At 40.1% G+C, this 23,915-nt stretch overlaps 2 protein-coding genes across 2 annotated transcripts in view; one reads left to right on the top strand and one right to left on the bottom strand.

Annotated features, from left to right (window-relative positions):
* cmtm3 (CKLF-like MARVEL transmembrane domain containing 3) overlaps positions 1 to 6,253 on the top strand; it is an 11,563-nt gene extending 5,310 nt beyond the window's left edge. The window contains exon 5 of the mRNA XM_080884049.1: positions 786 to 6,253. Within this exon, the coding sequence (XP_080740175.1) occupies positions 786 to 814 (29 nt within the window). The 3' untranslated portion in view covers positions 815 to 6,253. The remainder of the gene's footprint in view (positions 1 to 785) is intronic.
* cmtm4 (CKLF-like MARVEL transmembrane domain containing 4) lies at positions 4,052 to 23,915 on the bottom strand. Its single transcript, XM_080884048.1, has 4 exons — positions 23,074 to 23,915; positions 14,611 to 14,787; positions 6,788 to 6,886; positions 4,052 to 6,450 (listed from the first exon to the last, which is right to left on the bottom strand). Exons 1-4 carry the CDS (start codon positions 23,257 to 23,259, stop codon positions 6,286 to 6,288), a joined length of 627 nt encoding a protein of 208 aa, XP_080740174.1. The 5' UTR covers positions 23,260 to 23,915; the 3' UTR covers positions 4,052 to 6,285.

Here is a 23,915-nt window from a genome sequence, read left to right as displayed (position 1 = left end):
CTGGTGTCAACTGTAGCATCAGTTTCCAGTTCTTAGCTGACAGGAGTGATACCCAGTGTGGTCGCCTGACCTTTGGCATCAACAAGGCATTTTCAGCCAAAGGATATTTTCTCTTTTTTTGAACAATTTTCTGTGAAACCTAGGGATGATCTAAATAAATACCAACAACCATAGCACATTCAGAGTCACTTAAATCAACTTCCACCTCACTGTGAAGGTTAGCAGGTCACCTTGACAGCGGGCTGCCCCCATGTGATTGAACAGGTGTACCTAATAAAGTGGCCAGTGAGAGTATGTGCCTTGGAGTGATTATTATTGCGATTTGCCACTAAATAAATAAAACTGAATTGAATTGAATGACACACCTGGACCTGTAAACTGTTCAGGTAAACATGTTTTTAATTGCATGCTTTCAGTGCCATAACTGAAGTATTTTGTTTCCACACTGAGGTGGCAGCACACATTCAGAGATGGATCATTTATAAACTTCACTTTGATGTCTGATCCCACTGTGCAAAGCATTTTGTGCAAAGCATGAACCAACCCTTTCAACAAAAAAGTTTCATTTCATTCCTTAAAGCGTGCACTCTGTTAATGAAAACAAAACTGGCACCCTTAGACAGTTCTCTATGTTCAAAAGATAAAAAATGCCTTTCTCCAAGTGCACCACGTTTTGTGCGCTTGTTATTTTCTTCCTTATTGATGTAGCTCGTCCACAGAAAGTGCACCCAGAGAAGTGATACTCCGTCTGACGCAGAGTTTTCTTCTCTTTTTTTGTTTTGTAGATGAATTTTCAGACTCTGACTCAGACTGAAACTGTGGGGATCTTTGGCAGAAGATGTGTGATCATGCAGTCTCAACCTTTGTAGTAAAAATCAACACTGCCGAGCAGATATTTGCAAACACCTGCCTGGTTTTGTGCAATAGAGTTACAGAAGGACACTGTGTATCAAGGTCAGACTCATTGTTGGTCAGTTTCAGGTCGCCGAACACGAACAAAGAAGGTTTTAGTGCAATTCACACATTAGAAAAAATACTTTTTAAACTGATGCATCAAACACGCCAGCCTTCTGTTTTATTGGTTGTTACACAAAGTTTATAAAACATGTTCTTTTCTTTTTTCATGTTCAAGTTTACTTCCAGTGTCTTAGATCATTTGCCACAAATGTAAGAGCTACTATCACTCCAACACTTTCCTGAAGCTGTGAAACTGTTTCTGCTCATGTTATGGAGAAGCAGTTATTAACATCAAAATGTGCATGCATTATGTCTAAATCAGGGGAAAATGCTCTAGCCCTGTTTACATGTTTGCACACTAGAACACTGCAAAATGCCTTATTGAATAAATGTTTACCAATGTACTAATAATGTAATGATGCTGTAACAGGAATTCAGACCAGGAGGCCTGCTTAATTATCCTTTATTAAATTGACAGCATGTTTATAACCCTGTTTCCTATAAAGTTTGCACACTGTGTAAAATGCAAAGATATACAAATCATTTAAACCCTATATTTAATTTTAAGCATCAGATGCTGCTTTCAGAATTCTTCTTATTTACTTGAAAGCAGTAGGCTCATTTAGAGATTGATTACAGCAAAGCTTTTCCTAAAAAAACTGTAAAGGGGGCGTGTTTACAACTCAGCTGCGTTGCATCTGCTCTGTAGTCTGTTAAAAGGGACCTAAGGAGTCAACTTGCTATGCTTTTGGAGATAAATTGCTTTCCCTTTGTTACTTTCAGAAGCTTAACAACTCCTTTGTTGTATTTTTGTTTTCTAGTGCTCCAAATGTTTTTAATAGATGTCAGATCTGGTTTACAAGCAGGCCAGTTCACCAACCAAAGTCTTTTAATAATGGATTGCATTTATATAGCGCTTTTCAAGGCACCCAAAGCGCTTTACAATTCCACTATTCATTCACTCTCACACTGGTGGAGGCAGCTACAGTTGTAGACTGACAGAGGCCCGGGGAACGAACCGGCGACCTTCCGGTTACAGATGTGCTTCCCAACCCCCTGAGCCATTAGGTTGCCCCTAATTTAATATGTATGTACAGAATGTGTTTTAGCCTAGTCTCGCTTAGTAATGCACGGCAATACCTGACACAGCTGGATGTAAGAATGTGTTACTCCAAAACCTGATTTATCGTTCAGCATAAATGATGCCTTCACAGATGTGCAACTATACCACTAGGGGAGCCCATAGGCCTGCCCCAGGCTCCCTTTTGACTTTATTTTTCCGATTGACTTGAGTCTATATTAAATGAACTATGCTTATAGAATGCAGAAACATTTTTTGCCGCTTGTTTGAATGTTTTTTTCTTGCTTTGTGTGCTAAATTTTTGATTATTAGTGTCTACCCAAAGCCCATGCATCGATTTCCATTATAGAACTAAGGATCACAAACATTCGATACAGGTTTCCAGAGATGCTCCTAATGTGTTGAGCACCAAATTTCTTTCTGGATTGCACAAATTTACAACATTTTGCCGTCTATTGTTGCCCCTGTAATGACAGCTTTGTAACATTTTACTGGCATCAAACTCAAAATGAGCTCATGTAAAAAAAACAAAAGTTGTTTTTAAATTAAAAATCTAAATTAAATAAAGCTAATTTTGGCTCATGCCTTATTTAAGAGTGGTTACCAGAGCACGTAGCAACGCATGCTTGATTTGGTAGGTCTCTTTTTGTTTTTTTCTTGTTGTAACCCCAAAAGGTTTGTGTCTCCTCCTTTTCAGAGTTTGAATGAGTTACAATCAGTTTCATTCTAATTTGATTCACATTTTTCACAGTGTTTTGACATTTTAGGAAACAAAGTTATAAAAAATTTTGTAGCCTATATTACAAGAAGAGAATGGTTGGCTGGTTACAACCTCTGTCCAACTGTGGTAGATTTATAAAAGCCTATTTTACAATCTGAGGATAACCTTTGTTTATCTTATGTTTATTTCCTCATATGAGTTTCTGTGATGTGCTTGAAGACATTAGAAATCATGCTACTTTGACACACTTACTAAGGTAACACACTTTGTCGACTTCCTGCTCTTTTGTTGTTTGTGTGCTATTTCTTCATATGTGCATATGTGTGTGCAGTTTATTAAAACCATTTAATGCAGTATTACTTTGAGAAATTCTAAATATCTGCTATATAAATCATTGTATGTGTTTTTTTTTTTTGCATGTGTGATGTATGATTTCTCTCCATCCACTGCCACTACTGACAAATTAGATGCACTAGAACGCCACAGTGACTGTTAATGAAATCTACACGAGTGCTACAGCAGCACTGAATTAAAAACAAATGACTGGGAATTGGCCACCATGGCATTTCCCGCATTTTTCAGTGCGGTAAATTTTATGGATCTGTTACAGCTGTAGCTTCATGTTTTAAAGTTGAGTGGAAATAAATGAACAAAATGAGAAAAAGACCTTGCAGGTCTATGCAAAATAAGAGCTAAGATTTCCATGAACCCGTCTGCAATGATGTTATAGATCGTTTATACCCTGTGAAAAGCAAGAATGTCAAACTCATTTTATATTGTGGGCCACATAGAGTTCACTTTGATCTTATGTGGGTTGGATCGGTGAAATTCCAGTTTCTCTGTGTAAAAAGTGTAACTGTGGATTCACTCATTGAAATATCAACACAAACATAAACAATTTAAAAATTATGTCTCAGTTTTTCTACATGGTAAAGAAATGCTGTTGTATTAAATAAAATAAGTCGTTCAGCACGACTCTTCAAGCTTAGATTGTAAGAAATAATGTGTAAAATTACAGAAATCTGTAATTTAATTACTTTGGTGTAATGTGACTGGCCATGGGTAGGAAAAACTGTAAACTGTGTTCTTCTTCACATTTTCCAAAGTCATCCAGCGGGCCTGATTGGGGTCTTTGCTGGGCAAATTCCAGCCACCAGACCTTATGTTTGACACCCTTGTCCTAAACCTTAACTTTAAACAGGCTTAAAAAGGTAACACGGGTACAGACATTGTGAAAGTGCACATTTCAAACATTCCCAAATGGTTTTAAATGATTTATTCTTTCCAAGAAGTAGGAGAACCTTCAGTTTATTTGAAACATTCGAACAACATCCCCACACAGTACCATTTTATAAACGGGTACCTTTGTAAAACCAGTGTAGATGTATGTTGCCTGCTTGTTTAGTTTTTGTTTGGTTTTGGATTTTTTTTTGCAAAAAAAAGTTTGAATAAAAACCTGTCTTCATTTCAATAATGTCATTATAAACCAGTGTGAAGTCTCCACACTTCTTCGTGATCGGATCATTGTTTGCCGTTTATGTCACGACCTGCAAACCAGCAGAAAGCCTTTTCTTTCTCATAAATACAAATTTCGTAACATATTGCAGCACAGTCGTACACAGAGAGAGCTGCAGCTTGATAAGCGTTTGACAAATATGGTCGGTTTATATGACCAAATAGCATAATGCAATAGCGTGATTTTGTTGCTGTACAAATTCTTAAGTGAACATGGTAATAGTATTACTCAAAAACAAATCCATCAAAGTAAGTTACACACACATAAATACGAACAAGATTGTCTTCTCATACGTCTATGTCAATCACCAAACCAAGAGAAACAGCATTAAAACATAAGTTATTTAAAATCTAAGAAATGCCTGGTTAATCAAGCATCTTCAGGGCATTTATTAGTCTTAATTTAAAAAAAAAATCCACAGTCAAATACATTTCTGGTCCTTCACTTATAAACACACTAATGTAAAATCATCTGACTATACACCCGATCCACTGACGCAACAAAAAGATACATTTCATATAAAGACCAGAAGAGGGGGCCATAGTCAACTTGCCCGAATAAGGTTCAGGTCTTAACTGTAGTGTACATTAAAAGAAGATCAGATGCTAAATAAGTAGACAAAGGTTTAACTTCCTGTTTACTTCAGGTGCACTGACCAACTGAAAAATATTAAAGAGAAATCAGTATTGGATGGATGGGCTTTGCAGAGGCTGCTATAAGGGTAATGAAGGATAGGGATATCATAATACATGAAATGTGGGATAATATCATTGTAGATACATATACAAACATTTCAATCAACCACAGATTTGCTAAATGTACCATGTTTCCACCCCACAGACTCATCAAGTCTAATATTTAGAAAGGCATTAGGAAACACAGTGTTTAGGTCGAGGCACCCTGTGATTTTTTTTTGTAATATAGGAGGGTCAGTACCTGAGAAGCAGTGTCTAGGCTAATGACATTGGTCTCAACCACGCCATCTACTGATGTTTGCTTTAAAATTAATCTCACTGATGTACTTTTAAGATTTGTGTTACCTGAAGTGTTGGACGTGTGCAAAATTAAGATACGGATTACCTTATCATTGCTTGATATAACCTCCTCCAGGCTCACAGTGTAGACCTAACACACATCTATAAGGAAAACTTTTTAAGCTCTGCTGAAAATTATGTCCCTGTTATTGTGTCAAACCAACTGGACTGGACTGGTTATTTTTTCCCCATTTTAAGTGTTGTGGACTAATGTAGTGAATGTAATCTGCACTTACTCCATAAATGCTGACAGCAAATGCAGCATGGCAATAGTGGCTAAAAGTCATCTGTAAAAGTAAGATGTGTAAGATTAGCCAAGACAAGGACAAGGAGACTTTCATGAGCGCATGTATAATTAAAAAATTAAATGTCAGGCTTGCTCAAAGGTAGAAGGTAAAAGCTGTGAGAAAGAACAATGAAGTCATGGTTGGACTGCAGGTTAGGGTTTGTTGCTGGTCCGCTGGTTTCTTCATTTCATGATCACATTTATTACCACAGACTTCAGCGGCATGACATAAGCAGACTGTACAAAAGCTGACCTTGTTTTACTGGACTTCATTCACAGTGAAAGACAAAGCGTGCTCAAAAGTCAACACATATACTGGAGCCAGAGTAGGTGCACAGCTGGGGAGAAGTCAGGCTTTCTTTTTGTAGCCTTTCAGGGGAAGTTGTCCTTCAAAATGCTTCAGAAAAACATGTAGATGAAGGGTTTTACAAAGCACACCGTCAAATGTGACCAGGGTTTTCTACTTAAGTGTTTATGTATCAGCAGGAGCAGCGAGGACGGCTGCTGAACAAAGCCACGGAGCCTCATTCACAGCTGAAGTGTTGTGATGAGAAGTCAAAAGCGTGCGGTGAGCCGAAGGTGGCTGTCTCATTGGAGTGGAAATACTGTTCTGAAGGCAGAGCTGTTTCCATTAGAGTCAGCTGCTGGTAGCATGGCTTTCTCTTAGTCTTCCTGATTGTCTGCCAGCACTCATGCAAGCTCAGGTCGTGGCTCCACCTCGCCACGCGATGCCGTGCGTGCCCGAATGTAATCGCTGGCCTGAGCCACCCCCTGACACCCAGTGCCACGGCGCCACTTCCGCACTGCCAGGAAGGTGTTTATTCCGTACACGACAGTCACCAGGAAGCCAAAAATCTGCACACAGGTGGAAACGGGAAGCAGAACCATTTACGTGTCAACAAATGTCAAAGCTACGTGATTACAGCTCAATAAGCTGATGAGGTTGTCTGATATATCAAAACTTCTACAAGTGCATAAATTAGTGTAATTAAACACATATACAGAACTGTGCAGTGGTAGGAAATTTAGCAGCCTGGTCAGTAAGAAACAAAATCTATGGACATCATCAGTCAGTGATGCTGCAGTAAAGTAAGGCACAAAAATAGCATCCATATCTACACACGTTTATGCTTCCTTTGTTATAGATCTAGGCAGGATGCCACTGGATGAAGTTCAAAGAGTCAGTACTCACCACTGCTGCTATTTCAGCTCCAGTGTTGTGATTGATGCAAGCAAGCACGAGAGATGACAAGAAGAAAAACAGGGTGCTGGCACCTGTGTTAACGAGGTCCTACAGGAAGACAAAAACAAAGATCACAGCTCTGAATTAGTGATGTTATATAAGACTGGGATCACCTGTGATTTAAATCAACAACAATGAAATGTTGAACACAGGATGTTTTCAGTACCTGGCAGTTTTGGGCAATACTAAAATAACATATGAAGTAAATGTATATTTTGATAAAGTACATTTTAACATGGTATGTTCCCCATTGTTTGAATTTATTTGAATGCATTCACGTGTGGTCTACGGCTCCACAGGTCCTCTTTGGTTTTCTCTGTTACGAACTTTGAATTCTTGTTGTTTTTTAGCGTTCTGTTGGTTCTCAGGTTTTCATTGCTGTTTATTTTTGAGTACTAGTTCCTTGTTTCAGTTTATAAGTATTTTCATGAGTATTCTGCATTAGTCTAAGGAGCTTGGAAAGAAAAGCGTCGGGACTTCTTTAAGTTTCCTTGAAGACGTTTCACCTCTTATCCGAGAAGCTTCTTCAGTTCTAAGAGCAACTGGTGGAGAGTCCCAGATTTTAAGTCCCCAAGAGGGACAACGGACCCCTTGATGATCCTCTACCTAATCACATGAGCCAAGGTGTGAAAACGGGTGTAGTGCACAATCAGCCAGGGTTTCGGGTGAACCCATTGTGAAGCCTAGCTCCACCCTATCATGTGATTTCCTGAGGTCAGATGGCCCAGGATGTGAGTGGGCGTTAAGGCATCTGGGAAGGGATCTCAAAACTGGATTATAGATGACAGACAGTTGGTGTCATAAACCCCCGCCTCTGTTCAAAGATGGTCGCTCACAGTGGACATAAATGGCTTCTTTCACTCCTCTTTCAAACCATCTGTCTTCTCTGTCCAAAATGTGAACATTAGCATCCTCAAAAGAGTGACCTTTGTCCTTAAGATGCAGATGGACCGCCGAGTCTTGTCCCTTCAAGGTGGCTCTTCTATGTTGTGCCATATGTTTATGAAGTGGCTGTTTGGTCTCTCCACTCTTCACTGAATTTCCCGGAGGAACCCACCCGAGGGATTAATAAAGTTTCATCTAATCTATCTAATCTAATTTAAGTCTGAGCATTTCCCGCTACACTGTACATCATACACTAAGTTGCTAAGTTTGTGTTTAGGAGTTTTATCTTTGAGATGAACCAGGTTTTGTCTGAGTGTGTGGCTGGGCCTAAAGTACACTGGGATGTCATGCTTGGAGAACTCGCCCGAGTTTCAAGCTCCTTAGACTACGATGACCTGGATGACTGAGAACCTTCACAGACATATTCTGCATTAGTTTTTTGTTCTGTTAATCCTTCCCTTGTGGCCCTTTATGTCAAGTCGGTCATCTCTGTGTAGTTACTTCCCGGTTTTTTTTGGTAGTCTTTTGTAACCTGTGCTTTTACATTGAGTTCTACTTCCCTTGTCTCATCATCCTGATTTGTTCCTCCTGTGTTTCCCATCTATTTTCCCCTCACTGACAGATGACAGGCTCAGTTCTACAAATTTGACACAGAGAGGCACAAGGGCAAGACTAATAAAAGAATAGACTATACAAAATAAACCTGAAACAGAATAATCATGAAAATAACCAGAAACTAAAAGAAAAGAATTAGGACTCAAGATATTTAGAAACATGGAAAACAAGAATAAACAACAATGAACAACCTGCGAACCAACAGAACGTTAAATAATAACAAGAATTCAAAGTTCGTGACAGAAAACCATTGATCCAAAACTCCCTTGTTTTTCCAAGAGTAGTTGATGATTCATTTGGAGTTATTCTTTGGTGCTCCTTGTCTTCTTGTTTGTTTTTTAACCTCCTGTTGGGAAGAATTGTACGGTCGTGGTAAAAAGAAAGTACACCCCCTATCAGTTCTAAGGTTTTACATATCAGGACATATTTCTTTCTTTCCATGTCTTGAATACAACCTGAGCTGAATGACAGCACATGACACACTACATCATCATGTCATTACTTATTTAGCAGAAACCAAGCCATGATTCAGTAGCTTGTAGAACCAGTTTTAGCAGCAATAACTTGAAGTAATCATTTTCTGCATGACTTCATCAGTCTCTCACATCGTTGTGGAAGAATTCTGGCCTGCTCTCCTTTGCTTCATTTCATTGAGGTTTGTGGGCATTTGTTTATGCGACGGCTCTCTTATGGTCCAGCCACAGCATTTGAGTCTTGACTTTTTTTTTGCAATTTCTCTGAGAATGGCACAGTCTGACTTTGGGATGAATTTGCCTGGATGTCCACTTCTGGGAAGACCATCGGCTGTCTTACCTGTTACCACTTGTGAATAATCTTTGTCATTGTGAATGATGGACTTTAAATTTGTTGGATTATTTGGCCTTTCCAGATTGCTGGGCAGCTTCTCTGAGATCATTGCTGATCTCTTTCCCCCTGAACGCTCCAGGCCAGCAAACTGCCAAAACCACTGCTTTTATAGACCCTCTTAATCCCCATGGAAAGGGTGTGCCTAGTTTTGTTTTGTTTTGTTTTAGTTTGTTTACATGCTGCTTCTGCATTTGGCTCAGTTTTTTTGTTTAATAAATAATGACTCAGTGTAATCTTGATAGATAAAACCTTAGAATTAAAATAGTGTGTTCTTTCTTTCACCATAATTGTACCTGCTATTTATTTCTACACAACATCATTAGGATACTTGTTATTTTGGCTATTTCTAGACTTGGTAATAAGAAGGCAGAATTCCTGAACTTCCCTCTTGACATCCTTCCTCTTAGACCAACCTTGGGTTATAATAACAAATAAAAAATATCCACTCCTGGTGTTTTAACATAAAACTTCAATTTAATCTACTTAAAGCACTCACGGCAACAAATATCCTACAGCTGCCTCTTGCTTTTACATTTAAATAACTTTTAAAACAACAAAAATACATTTTAAATCACAGCACAACATGTTTGTTACCCCAAAGCACACCACTGAAATAACAAACTAATGTAATGTGAGCTCAAGATAAAACTGAGCTGTCTGAAAGCTGCTGCCAGTGATGTGCATTAGTTAAACCCCACAAGACTAATTAAAAAAAAACTGGCACAATGTAGCCTCCTATTAGTCTAAGGACTGAGCACATTGTGGCTGATGTTGTATACTGAACAAACAGAGCTTGTTTGCACTCTTCTAACCAGCCAGACTGCATCCAGGTGCTCCATATCCAAAAACCACAGGAGAGCAAAGAAGCCAACAGCACATATTTTTTTAAAAGCCACCTAGCACCTCATTCATTCAATTCAAACAAACACTCAGTCCACACATGTAACTAACTCCATCCCCCACGTTTTTACACATAGGAAGTAATGTGAAAGAGACAGTTGCTTTTCAAGTACCGCTCTCCTGTTCTTGGCACGCCAAACTGTGGGGAGGGGGTTAATATTGAAGGGCTCAGCGTGGCTGGGGCACGGCCCTCGTGATCAGAGGCGTGATTATAATCATTGCAGACATGGTCTCTCATATGACACGCATGGACCATACAATAGCAAAGTCAAAAAGGCTAGCTGGTCGCAGACTTACACATATGTGCATGCACATACCTCAGCAGGGCATAAAAAGTGAGATAATGTGCCACTGATCTCGTGGTTTAATCAGTAACATAAATACAGAACCATATCTCTACATGTTAACTGGGAAAGTCAATGAACACCACAGTTATGATCTTAACCTTCGACCGTAATCTTAAACCCACTTCAAAGGTGCACACTCAGCGTACTGCAAACACTGCTCGCATTACTCATGCACTCCCATCCAGCTTGTCAAACTGGTTAAACGAGACACAGCCAACCAGATATTCCTGTTCCATTGTGCTCTTTCATGTGCACAAACGATTTTGCGCGTTTTCATGATGCCACTTCAATCCCACAGTCAGTTCAGTTGTTTCTCAACCTCTCTGCTTTACCTTCGCCCAAAAGTCACAGATCACACATGTGATTATATTCTTTCCTGAATTTTACCATATAGGTCCAATAGAAAAATGTGCATGTAAACAACTAGCATGGAATTTCACAGCCTATGAAAAATTTAAAGTCTCCATCTCGAAAGTTGCGCTCTATCTGACCAGCAATAATGGTAATTGCCTGAATGCAAACATTTTACCATGAAAGGAAAAGAATAAAGTGGGATTCTAAGTGACTGTTGTCTCTACAGTGCTGTTTGGAAATGCTGTTTAACAGCTTACTGTAGTGGAACAACTCAGCATCCAGTTGTGGGCTTCCACCCTGAACTACTTACTTCATTCATGTATTAACTGTGATGAGATACTCTCTGTTCTCAGAACAAAACAACCAGAAAATACTGGCAGGGCAATCGAACGGCCACTCTCCCTCCAACGAGAGAATAACAACACTATTATCTGTCTCTCCCTTTGTGTCTTTAGTTTTGCCTCATTTCTGTCCCAGAATCCCCCTAGCATGACCCACAGCTATTTGGCTGTGAATGAGGAAAACAATGGACCGAATTATCTGCCTTCAAAAACTAAATCCTCGAGTTTAATCACCTAAAGTTACAGAGTAGCTTTACAAAAGAGTCCTAGGACTGCATTCATTTCCATTTGGAAGAAGGGGAATAGGGTCAAGGCCTGTGTTTCCCCCTCTGTGCTGCCAAAGTCATCACAGAGGGGGAAGTGGAGGAGATGGGATCGTATAGCACGTAATTGTTAGATTAAGAACCCTTCTACTGAGAGTTTGTAGTTGGGAAACAGAAAAGTCAGCATAAGGTTTAACAGTTGGTTAATACTGTGAAATGCTCACTCGTGGTAAAATTCCCAGGGGACCAATGTGACCGGAGCAGCTTTGACTACGATAGACATAAACAGCGTGTGGCTGAGCCCACACCGTGGAGTGCGCCCAAGGAACGTGGGCTCGTCAGCTAAGCAGTTTGGAGTGAGAGCAAACACTGTTAAATCTGCAAAGTAACACGTTCGGTAAACCTTTGTTTGCAACATTTTGCTAACCAAAAAAGTCCTTCATATTTGACAAATTCACCTTTATTCTTTTGCATAACAGCATAAAGTCCAGCAACACCAGTGTGCCAAACCACAGGCCATCAAACTCCAACCTCTTTGTGTGAACCCAATGCCAACTCCTGAGCTCAGGCTTAAGCACACAAACACACAGTGTACATGCTAATTAAACATTTCATTATTTAACCATTAATCTCCTAAATGGAAAAATAATAACCAGGCAGAAGTGACAGGAGAAACGCCAGCGGGCTTAAGACGAAAAAGAACAGGCAGTCTTGAAAAGAGCAAACAGAAGGATTTTGGATTATATGGACAGTAATGGTTACAGGTATCTGGTAAAAGTTCCTAAATCAGCACTCTTAAATTAGCCCTGGCCTCTATGGGACTGTAAAACGCTTTCATTCGGTGTTACTCTGCCAAAAGCAGACGCCAAAGGCACACCCTCTCTTCATGTTTGAGGTGGAATACTGTACTAAGGATACCGTAGAGCAATCTGATAGCTGTGGTTAGATCTGAACATCTGGCTTAGCATCCACATCTTTACTACAGTATGTACTGTAAGCTGGAAGTATGGTCAAAGAAGTTTCTTCTACACGTGTCTGTAAAAGACACTTGGCTGCAGATCAGAACTCACCACCAACTGCTTGTCAGGCAAACAGTGAGAGGCAGCCAGTATCTCCTGGAGAATACCCACCAGCTCATTTTCTTACAGCTGACAGTGCACATCCTGGTAGCAACATGGAAACTGTAATGACTTTGTGCTAGATTTTATTCTAGTGCTAAATACAGAACAATATTCAACAAACAGAAGTTCAAGTAAAGCTTGTTTCAATTTCTTACTTTAGAAAGAAACTAAGTTTAAATGCTTTGTTTAAATAATAAGCTTAAATCTCCTTGCATAAATGCTAAAACAGAACAATCATCAAGAAGATAAAAAAAAAAGTAAATCCGTTGGGCATCTTTCTTTGGCTTTAGACAACAATTCTGATGGCAAAAGAACTAAACGGGACAGGCAAAAAAAAGAAGAAGAAGAAGATAAAAAAAAGGCAAAAAGGAAAATCACTGCCTGGCTAATATTAGCTAACCTGGCTAATATTAGCTAACCTGGCTGATATTAGCTAACCTTCCTGATATCAGCTATTGGTAGAGCCTGACTGATGTAAGGTTTTTTAAACTGATATTGATGGCAGACAGCCACCATGCGTTTGTGTATTTTTATTATTATGCATGTTTATTTTCAGTCAAGCAAAAAAATGTGATTTATCAGCTGATATTTTTTTCTCTTAGGAAACAAAACAGAAACAGATTTCACTAATATTTGCTATGTGTATCTATTTGTGAGTCCTTACTAAGATTACACAAGAATCCTGTTTAAAAACGAATCTTGTTTTAATAGTATGATTTGCTCTGTATAGTTTTTATTATCATTTATTGGTTGAGCAGGCTGAGTAAATCAGCTGATACCCACTATTTACCAATATACTGGAATGTGCATTTCTAAATAACATTTCTAATTAAAAAAGTAGAGATGGGAGAAACACCCTCCAACAATGGTGTGAGTGTTACTGTTGTTGTAGTTTGTCCACCAGAGGGAACTCAGCAAGTCATGTTTGGATTACCAGAAGCACAACAACCGTCTGATCCTAGCATCTAAACCAGTAATCCACGACTTGTCGTTATAATAAAACAGGATCATTTTTAACCCACACTGCCATATCATTGTAGTAAAGACTGCACTTAACAACTTTTAAGAAATGTTTGTGTTCTGTGTCTGAAAGAAAGAAATATCAGCTGCTATATCAGACTTTTAAAAACAAATATCAGTATCGGTGAATCATATATCTGTCAGGTTCTAGTGAAAGTAAACATAATAACAAGAGACACATCAAGCCATGCCAGCCTCGCTGTATTTTACTGCTGCTTAACAGCTAAACTGAGTTAAATGCTAACAAGCCTCTTAAAATGATAACAGCTCCTTAAATAGAGCTAAAAAAAAAAAAAAAAACGTACAGGGAGTCTTTACTGCTGCTAATGTAGATAAAATTAATAACTGTACTGGTCACTGGTCTCAAGAAGAGTAAAAACCCAAAGCTTATAAATTTAATGCCATGTAAACCTTTACCTGGACCACTGCATTATTATCATAAGGTGAGCATATCGATAGATTTACACATGCAGCTAAGCATTAAATTATAAGCCAGACTGTCGCTAAATATGACGAGAATAATGCAAAATTACTGCTGTGTAAACCAGTAAGGTTTCAGAGGGCAAATTTAAACCCTACTCTTCTAAAATGTCATGTTGCCTGATTTTAAATTGATTTTTTTCAGGATTAACTTCTATATTTGGGAAGGCCTGAAAATGCACAAGCCTCAGGGGAGTCTTCAGGAGTACGATGACCTCTGATGCTGAGGAGTGTTTTGACTCTGCTATCAGCCACAAGGACATGACAACCGATTGTAGATAGTGAACAGACATAACATCTTTCCATATCTGGAGAGTAAGGGGGTTCATGTGTGAGATTAGAACTTTAAAACCGGATGCCGATGCCGGCTGTAATGCGTGCATGAAGATGAAATTTCATAGTGAATTTATCTAAATGCTGTACTATTCATCTGTATCTCCTGAGGAATTATCTCTCCTCAACGGCAATCCAAGTATCATCATAAACTGCATTAACATTAGTCATCCTGTTCTTTATTTAGAGGTTCAGCAGTACATTAGTGTACATGAGCTATGTTAACACTCTGTAGTGTGGACGTACCGTGAGGCTCCAGTTTACGTGGGGCACCTTGGTGTGGATGTTGAGGCAGAAGATCAGGAGGAGGACTCCTGTCACCACAAGAGCACTGCAGCTGACAAACTCAAAGAAGTAGACCCCTCCACAGGGGGAACACATCATGATAGTTTCTATGCAGATGAAGCCGATGAGTGAAAGGACCTGAAGTGAGAGGGAAGACGACAGGAGAGACAAGAGTTAAAATAAGATACAAATAAGATACACTTTGTTTATTCCACAGGTTGGGAACAGCTTATCTCAATAAAATAAATACAATATCACAAAATCAAATAGCCTGGAAAGATAACGAATGGAAAAACTTAACAGAAAACTGAAAAAGTGCAGTGTTCAAATGAGCTTAATAAGAGACATCTAACAGAGAAATGCAGGTATCGTGGTGTGAGATGGTAAAGATTTTCTGTATATGTCCTTGTGGCAGCAAAGCTGAACCAGATGTTAGAGGAGGTCTTTAGCTGGTGCAGAGGGTGGTCAGGATCTATCAACATCCGTTCACCACAGCCACAGTCATGCTGATGACCTCTGCATTGTTAACTGGGGAATCCAAATACTGTATTGATTCAAACTGGATCCAAACAAGAACTGTAACGATGGGAGAAAATTCCCCCGACAAGCGATATGGACACAATCCCAAAGCTAGAAGTTCAGTATTCAGGCCATAGACAAACTCCTTTACAGTACTGCACAGGACTACGCCGTCTTTACTTATAACTGGTACACTGATTGCACATTTTATCTTATTATGTGCAGCAAGGAGGTGCTTTGGTTAGCATTGTCACCTTATTGCAAGAAAGCTTCTAATTCAAAGCACAGCTGGGGTTTATGTGTAATTTGCAAGTTCTTTACCAAAATACCAGCATTTATATGTTAAGACTTCACTTTATAATCCATCGTTTCTGCACGCCAAAGACAACTGCTGGTTCTAAATTTGGCTATGGATGACAGGTAGATAAAGTGCTCATATATGATAAAGCACTGCACAAATTTATGTTTAAATGTAGTCTCAAGCACTTTGAGTGCTACTATATCACATTTACCACTCTGAAAAAAATCCTGCAGCCAGGTACAGTCACACTGTCCAGGAAGCATGAGTGTGGTGCTAATAGTGCAGGGATATATTGAGTATATTATGCCAACAACAGGTTAGATAATTCACTGGCTGATTAGTGAATCATCTCTAAAAACTAAAAACTAGGTCAGCATGAGCAGTCTGCATTCATTATCCTAGAATGGAGTTCATTATTCAGTCTCTTTTCTGAATAACTGTGGGATCCGTCAGACCTTTGACAAAATATGTCTGACCTTCATTTCTGAAGCTTGGACAAATCTGACAGTGAGTCTTACCAGCGACGCCAGTTAACAAATGATACGCCAGCACATTAAATACAAAGTATATAAAAACTTAAAATATATACATGCCTAGTCAGTATATTGAATATAAGCATAAAGAATACTGTAAGTTATTTCTGTAAGATTATGGGATTGAAATGTCAAACTTTCCAGTTCATAAAGCGATTGTCCTATGAATAGACCAGAGTCTGTGATCCCATGAGTTCTGCTCCTGGCAGTTTGTGAAGATGCCCGCTTCCAGCCAACAGCCATCAACAAACCACAGTATGGGAAGAATTCTGCTACTTAGGTGTTCTTCTGCCATCTAGACCCCGACAAAACCACACACAGATTGCCAACTGCCTAGGAGCAGTCCAAAACCAAGAGGCATAGCAAAACCATGAAAATGCAACATAATACCGACCTGAAGTAGCTAAGAATCAGTTTTCTAATTTTATGCAAACTGCAAAGGCCAGTTTTGCATGAGCAGACGTGAAGGATGTGATAAGAGACTCCAGTTTTCCTTTCTCTTTCATTTACAAATGTTACCCCTGAAAGTCTACGCAATGTTAGTGAAACTTCACTCAAGGTCATTTAATGCAAAACAACAGCAATCACATATCAGACATATGCAATTTACAGATCGAACACAATCTGTTTGACTAATAATTCACACACAGTCATCTCATCCACACTCAACAAAATGCACTCAAAAAAAACCAAAACTTTGCCAAGGAACAGCTTCCCACTCCTCAGTGTTACTTGGAAGATATCCTTTGAGCTGATAAAACATCAGCTTGCAAGCATCAACCCAGCAGCAAAGCGCAGCGGCATAGCTGAGTATCGTTAGTTGGTGCTGCTTTACTGCCTCTTGGCCTGGATGGTTTTCCATCATTGAAGCAAAAATGAATTTTGATGTATTGAGATATAATAAGAGCCGTCGCCTACTGTTTGCATCTGTGTTTTAGCAAACAAGACCTATTCAAAAAAAGATCTAAGAAGCACAATGGCTTGCAGGATCTGTGCTTCATTTACTGTATGCGGGTTGGTTGTGAATCACAAAGCCCATATTTGAACATGGAAAAATAAATACTAACTTTCGTGCTAAACAGTTTCTGTTAAGATGATTTCGGATTATTGTAATATTCCATGCAGGAATGGCTTTTTGTCCAAGTTGTTAAAACATTAAACAAGGAGCTGCGCTCAAGTAGCAAAGCTTGAAAGGTAAGATCATTTTTTGCTTTTCAAAGAAAGTTACTGAAGAAACTGGGTCAAGTTTGAGGCAGGTATTTTTTTTATTTCACTACTTGTCATTACTAACAAATCTAAGCAGTTTAAGCGCAAACAGCATCCCCTTTTCTTTGGCTCTGGCTTATTTTAGCTACTCAACTGTCTCTGTGTCTTCTGTTGCAAAAGAAAAATGATCACTTTAACAGCAGATATTTGTCCTTTAACTACATTTTACATTAAAACAAAACATTTATCAAAATAACATCATGTACAGTAGTTTATACGAGTATTGAGCTAACTCGTATTTATTTTTCTTCCAAGGAGCCAGGCACTTGGGATTTCCATTTTTGGAGGAATTTTGTTGTTGTTGTTTGTTTGTTTACCTACTCCAGCTGATGAACCAGTGCTGTGTCTGCACATAACAGACCACTTAGCAAAGAACCTATTTTAAATTGTATTTTTAGCCACTTTTGTGATAGCCTGTCAATTTGGTATCTCTCAGCATCTCAGTATGATGTGGAGTGTATCAGTATCCGTATTAGTATCTGAACGTTACATCCTTAGGAAACACACAACAGAAAAAATCCAACAGAGACCTGACACGCGACCTGAGAGACGCCCCTGTCCCGGTCTGGGGAAGGATGAGTGTCAAAAAGCCATTCTTAAAGAAGGAACGCAGGTAGGAAAGGCTGAGGAAAGCCAAATCAAACAGGATCTGACCTGAACATCCGGTCTTATAAAGTGGCGAGTGCGAGTGCACGGGTCAGAAAAGGGGTACAACAGTGAGTGTCTGCAGCCATCTGTAAGACACAGTGGAGGCTCTATCGTGGTTTGGGGTTGGATTTTAGATCTTTAAAAAGATCTAAAAGATCTTTAAAAACTTTTAAAAGATCTTTAAAAACTGATGGACGAATGAACGCAGAAAAGCACCATCAGATTTTCATTCACCATGCAATATCATCTTGAAAATGTCTCATTGGGAATGGCCTAATTTTCCAGCTTGACAGTGAACAAACACACTCATCTAATGCAGTAAAAATATATCAGGATACAATAAAGGTGGTCATACCAAATATTGACTTTCAAGCTCATTAGAATTGCACCAACTCTTTTTCTCCTTATATACCTGTACTTCCACGTATGTTTTCACGTGCTTCTAGAAATCACTGCATCTATTTCCCATTTTGCTGGCAAAATATAAAAGAAGGAGGGATTGCTCAAGACTTTTGCAAAGTACTGTAATCTCTGAGTCACAATTGCAGCTTCACAGTGTTGTGCGGGTCACATGAATAGCTTATTAAATCCCACAACATTTAATAAATTTACCCACATTGTGCTTGTGCTGGCACACCCAGTCAGTTCAGGCACATTAATTTAAACAGCCATCCATTTTATTTTAACTGCTTATCCATCGCAGGGTCACAGGGAGTCTACTCCAGTATCCTGCTAATGCAAAGACCATTTAAACTTTAGAACCGTCATCTAACCTGACATGCACGGCGCTTGTAGCACAAAGCTAGAGCTTAGCTAACTTGTGGGACTAATTAAGTAAGGTCCATGGTAAATATGTGCATGTAGGATACTGAGCATTCAAAGAACTTCATTCATTTAGACAGCATTTTATTCTCGACTATCCCACACCAAGTGCAATATGGGGTCAATTCGGATTCAGTATCTTCCCCCATGTGGGCTGGAGGAGCAGAGGGTCAAACTACCGAACACGCGATTAGCGGACAATCTACCCTCCCTTCTGACACAGCCAGTTTCTTGGACTCTCGATTGTAGATAAGTGTTGGTTAATCAGTGAGATGAAGCTGAAATAAAAGAACTATCTCTACCACTACACTCCTACACCTTGTTGGCCACCCATCCATCCATCCATCCATCCATCCATCCTCTTAACTGCTTATCTAATTCAGTGTCACGGGCCGGCCTGGTGGGTGGGTGTTATGTTACAAAGAAGCAAAGAATAAACTTCTAAATGCTCAAACATGTATGTTTCTACACTAGCATAACTAACAAAGAGCAAGTCTAGCAGATTTTATCTCAGAAAACGATCATTTATTCAACCCTGTTTATCCTGTTCAGTGAGCAGAGCTGTTGGATGACTGGCACTGGTAAAGCATAAGGGGAAAACCCTCCACAGTTTGTCAAACTCCAGTCTGATCATTTAAATCTCTGTCTGTGACATTACCTCACAGGAAACCGAAAGGAAGAGAAAATAAGTCGACTGGGCAGACTATCGTTAGGACAACAGTTGAATTGTGTGCAGTTGCCGAAGCCTCATTAGAGTGTGTAGCTGGATAGCAGCCTGTCTTTGACTGAAATACAACTGAAAGGGTCACACCCAAACAGGAATGAAGTGCACTGCACTGGGAGATGATGTAATGTCTCTCAAAGAAAGCATATTACTTCCTCCATGCCCCTGTGTAGCAGGTGTCAGGCAGTCACAGGGGAGGAGGCGGAGAATTGCAAGCACCACACTGGATAATTTTGTAAGTATTGATTATACGTCAACCTTCTCTCTTGTTCAGTCTATTCATCACGCATCGTATGTGCAGGAACAAATGTGTCAGCTTTCTTTCCCTTCTTTCTCCTACATGCAAACAAGTCCTTATCTCAGGGATTTAGCACATTATTAGTTGCCTTAAGGACATCTTGGATGCCGATCCCCTTCTTATACGCCATCTGTTGTGAACAGATAATTAAAGGAGGAGAATGGGAGGCTTTATTGTTGAAACTTTGCAACACTATGTGCAGGACTTCCACACTGTACTACTTCATGCAAAAAAAACACCTTAAAAACGACCCAAAAGATTGAATGTGCTTTAGCAGGAGCTCACAGTCGGGTATGAGATGGAAAATTTACCCTGAATGCTGGTTAAATTTCACCCCAGAGGAAAAGTGTGTTGCTGCACATATGCAACAGCATACATGTCTCCCCTCGTGCCTGCACAACATTCCTGTTGTCTTTATGCCATCCTGCAAGATCCAAATAAGTCGTGTTTCAACCACACGAGAGTAAAGCACATGGCGTCTCTCTCGGTTAAGCGTGTGCTGACATTTGGGAGCATATGGTAACTTCATTACACAAGATTTGGAGAAAGAACACCTCTCCTTAATATTTAACCTCCACTTGTTAGAATATTACTTTAAAAAAAGGGCAGGATACACACCATAACAGAAAAGCTGTTATTTATCATGAAGGCATGAGCCTTGCTGGGAAACAGTGTGATTGATAGGTGTACTATAAGGCCCAACAAGGTATCAAATTCCTGTCACTATGTCGACGTGCATGATGTGAATATCAGCTGGACTTTGTTGACCCGGTCACAAAGAGACAAAGACAAACCTGCTGTCAGGATGGGCGCACCTCGATCAGGTTACCTGCCACTGAGAGTTTGTACTGCTCAGTGCAGGGCCAACAGCAGCAGCATCACATGTATCAATTCACCCAAGATATGACAGGTGACTGGCCCCCTTAAAGCTTTGGCAAATGCATATTTGTGAAAAAAAGGACGTATGAAAAAAGGAAGGTTTGAGGGGATTAAACCCAACTACTTTAGTGTCTTTCAGCCATTTATTCAACTGTTTAACACAGAATTCAGTCAAACAAATTTATAAAACAGGATTCCACTTATAAAGCCCTTTAGGTTGATTGGACATAACAGATAAAGGCTGCCGTCAGCAAATCTATTCTTACTTGCCAATAAACAGATGGCAGATAACGAATAAATACCTAGTCGATACAGACGTCCCAACCATAAACTGGAGCATCGAGTGTACTGCTGACAGTAGACTGCTGCCATTTGCTACATGATGCCCTTTTGCAGTGCATCTCCTCCACATTGTTTTGCTTGTTTTTCCAGCTCTGAAAGATCATCACTGCTCCTTGGCTGGCACAGAGTGAAACAATTAGAGGAGAGAGCAGTAAAAATGAAAGCCGATGAAGCCATTAATGCTTGGCAGGATGCCTTTAAAGGCCTCTTCTCTCAAGGCCTCCTCTAAGGCACTGAATATAAACTTGGATGACTTTGACTGGTCCTCTCCTTGTTCACAGAGGAGAAATGTGGCTATCTGAAACTGCAAAAGTACTCCCACGCTTCTGAAGTCCAAAGTACAAACTGAAGATTATTAATAGATATGAGATGACGCTTGTTCTCTTGTACCCACAATGCCTGTAATACAGATTCTACTTCAAATACCTCAACTGATTTTTTTAATGAGTTATTTATGCGCTATTCATGACTTGGCCTATTTTGGGGTATCACAACTAAGTACTTTTTCTGGAATAGAGCAAAATGAGACTTTGAAGTATCACAGATATTTTTGTAAACAAATCTAGAATTATTTTTAGGGCAAAGTCTTTGCACAGATGCTTGTGTTTAGACAAAACTTAAGACATAAGGAGTTTGGCTTAAATTGTTAAATGAGAAAGAAACTGCTATTCAGGTAATCTACAGGCACACCTCCCAAAAAACATACATAGCATTTTTCACTTTGCAGGAGCAGAATCATATATATATATATATACATATATGCAATTACATTAAAACCACAAAACCAAGCACCTGGATGTTTGCACAGGTGGAGAATGTAATTTTATGGTGTCTTATGTCTGGGCAGAGGATGTGGCTCTGTGGCTAAAAGTAAAAAAACCAAAAGAAATTAATTAACCAGCAAAGTCTAAGACAATACTCAAACATTTCCGGTTTGCTATGAAATGCGTGAAGATTATAAATCTAATACTTTTAAGTTACCGCCTGCTCCAAACTTCTCCCACGCTGATGACAGAAGGATTCCTAGCCTTCCTTCCCACATACAGGTAAACATCACAGGTGTGCAACAGACTGTGAGCTTCTCTCAGACCACTGGGACACTCAGCCACCCACAAGCTAAAAAAAAAAACAACCTTAAAACTTTTTCTGCATAAGTTTTTAAAGTATTGCAGAGAAACTGCCTCCCACATACATTGTTCTCCTCCGTGTTGTTGGGGATACACTCCAACATGTGTATGAGTGTAGCCCCGTAGTGAATTTTTCTTGGCAGAGGAAGAAGAGAAATGGTCCCAGTTTGATAGATGTTTCCTCCTCTGGTGAGTTATCAGATCTTTGGGACCCTTTCATTGTGCTTTGTTGTTGCCTCTTATACCAGTTCAGACATCTGGTTTGGGTGAACTGATTCAAAAATTCCATCAGAAATGTGTTTTCCACTGACTACAGCGTGAAAAGAAATGGTGATAACACTTTTTATCCTCAACAGCAACTGAATGGGTAACACATACAGGTTTTCCCAGGTGCCTCACCGAGTACAGCCGTATTTGCACACGTGTTTAAGTGGTCTGGAGCAGCAAACAGCCACACAGTGAAAAAATGGAACTACTTGCAAATATGCAAGTGGTAACTAAAAGTTATCAAGACGTTCAAGGAGTGCAAGTGGCAAATGGCAGACATTATTAAACACTATAAATCCCTCTGGAATAGTACCCTATTATGTAGGAGCCATTATCCATTCAAAAACAAGCTCGCCTCTATACATTCACTAGTCATGGGGTGGGCATACTGTTGAAGTGACCTCTAGTAGGGATGCAGTGAAGGTTAAGCCAGGACCGGTGTGGCTAACTTTAGAATGAAACCTCGGGGTTATTATTGCACATAAATAATAAGTAAGGTATTAATGCTTAGCATACAGCGAGTTTAACTATAGCTGCACTTTATCGTGTTTTGCCCCCTGGAAGTTGAGTTTTCCTCCACATGTTAGTTGCTGATCAGTAGAAGTTATGCACCAACGGTGCGTCACAGCTTGGCCACTTACAGGAAGGCTGGACATCTCTGAGTATTACTGCAACGATGTCGCCATGCTTTGACTTACCACTTCAACCACCTTTAAAATCCCCAAGTATGACTTGAGGTACTCCATGTCGCACACTATCCCCCCAAAAACGTTCCGCGAATGGACGGGCTCGGTGGTGGGCTGGTAGGGACTGCTGGCCCCGGAGATCATGGAAGTGTTGGAGGCCTCGCCGTCAAAGCCCTCCGTCTCCTCGGTGGTCCTCATGATTTCTGGAGAAGCTGAACTCTTTTTTTTTTTAAGAGAGAGAGAGACAAATGGAAACCGACGCTGCCAGTCCTCCTGGATCTACCTCACTGCGCGGCTTATGTGACAGAGAGCACACTTTGTTCCACGCAAGCTGGGAGCAGATGGGGAAAACAAACCGGACAGTCCACTTCTCGTAGCCACCCCGAGGTGAAACCGCAACGGTAGTTGCTCTTTAACATCGCGTGCAGGACTGGTATAGGATCAGTGCAGCCACCCCCTCCACCTCCAGGCGGTTCCTCCCGGTTCCAGTGTTGCGCCTCTCTAAAACAGCCGCACTTAGAACTATGTTAGGTGGGTCACTTGTTCGAGTCCTTGTGCCACTCACTTTACCACGGACGACTCCGGTTAGTTCGGCAGATCGGGGGGAAATGCCTGCCGTGCTGTGAGACCGAAAAACATTCACCCATTGTGGCCCAGAAGAAGCGAGAGAGATCCGCGCTGTCTCCTGTTGTAAACTTAATTATGCAGCCTCCACAGCAGCAGCAGCAGCAGCAGCGCGCAGTACGGCTGCGTACGGACGCCGCTGTCCCTCGCTGTGGATGGAAAGCAGGCTTGTCTCCGCCCTCCTGAAAACTGCACATTCTTCAGAGTAGGCTCTGCGCCCGGTTTAAGTG

This window comes from Rhamphochromis sp. 'chilingali' (genome assembly GCF_963969265.1).
Source record: "Rhamphochromis sp. 'chilingali' genome assembly, chromosome: 6".
Taxonomy (NCBI): Eukaryota; Metazoa; Chordata; class Actinopteri; order Cichliformes; family Cichlidae; genus Rhamphochromis; species Rhamphochromis sp. 'chilingali'.
The sequence above is the reverse complement of the archived record's forward strand: the minus strand, read 5'-3'. Positions and strand labels throughout refer to the sequence as shown.

Coding starts and splice junctions, on each gene's coding strand:
- cmtm4 (XM_080884048.1), bottom strand. CDS start 23,259: ATGAGGACCACCGAGGAGACGGAGGGCTTTGACGGCGAGGCCTCCAAC. Junction 14,788..23,073: donor TTTTAAAGGTGGTTGAAGTG/GTAAGTCAAAGC, acceptor CTCTCACTTCAG/GTCCTTTCACTCATCGGCTT. Junction 6,887..14,610: donor ACGTAAACTGGAGCCTCACG/GTACGTCCACAC, acceptor GTCTTCCTGTAG/GACCTCGTTAACACAGGTGC.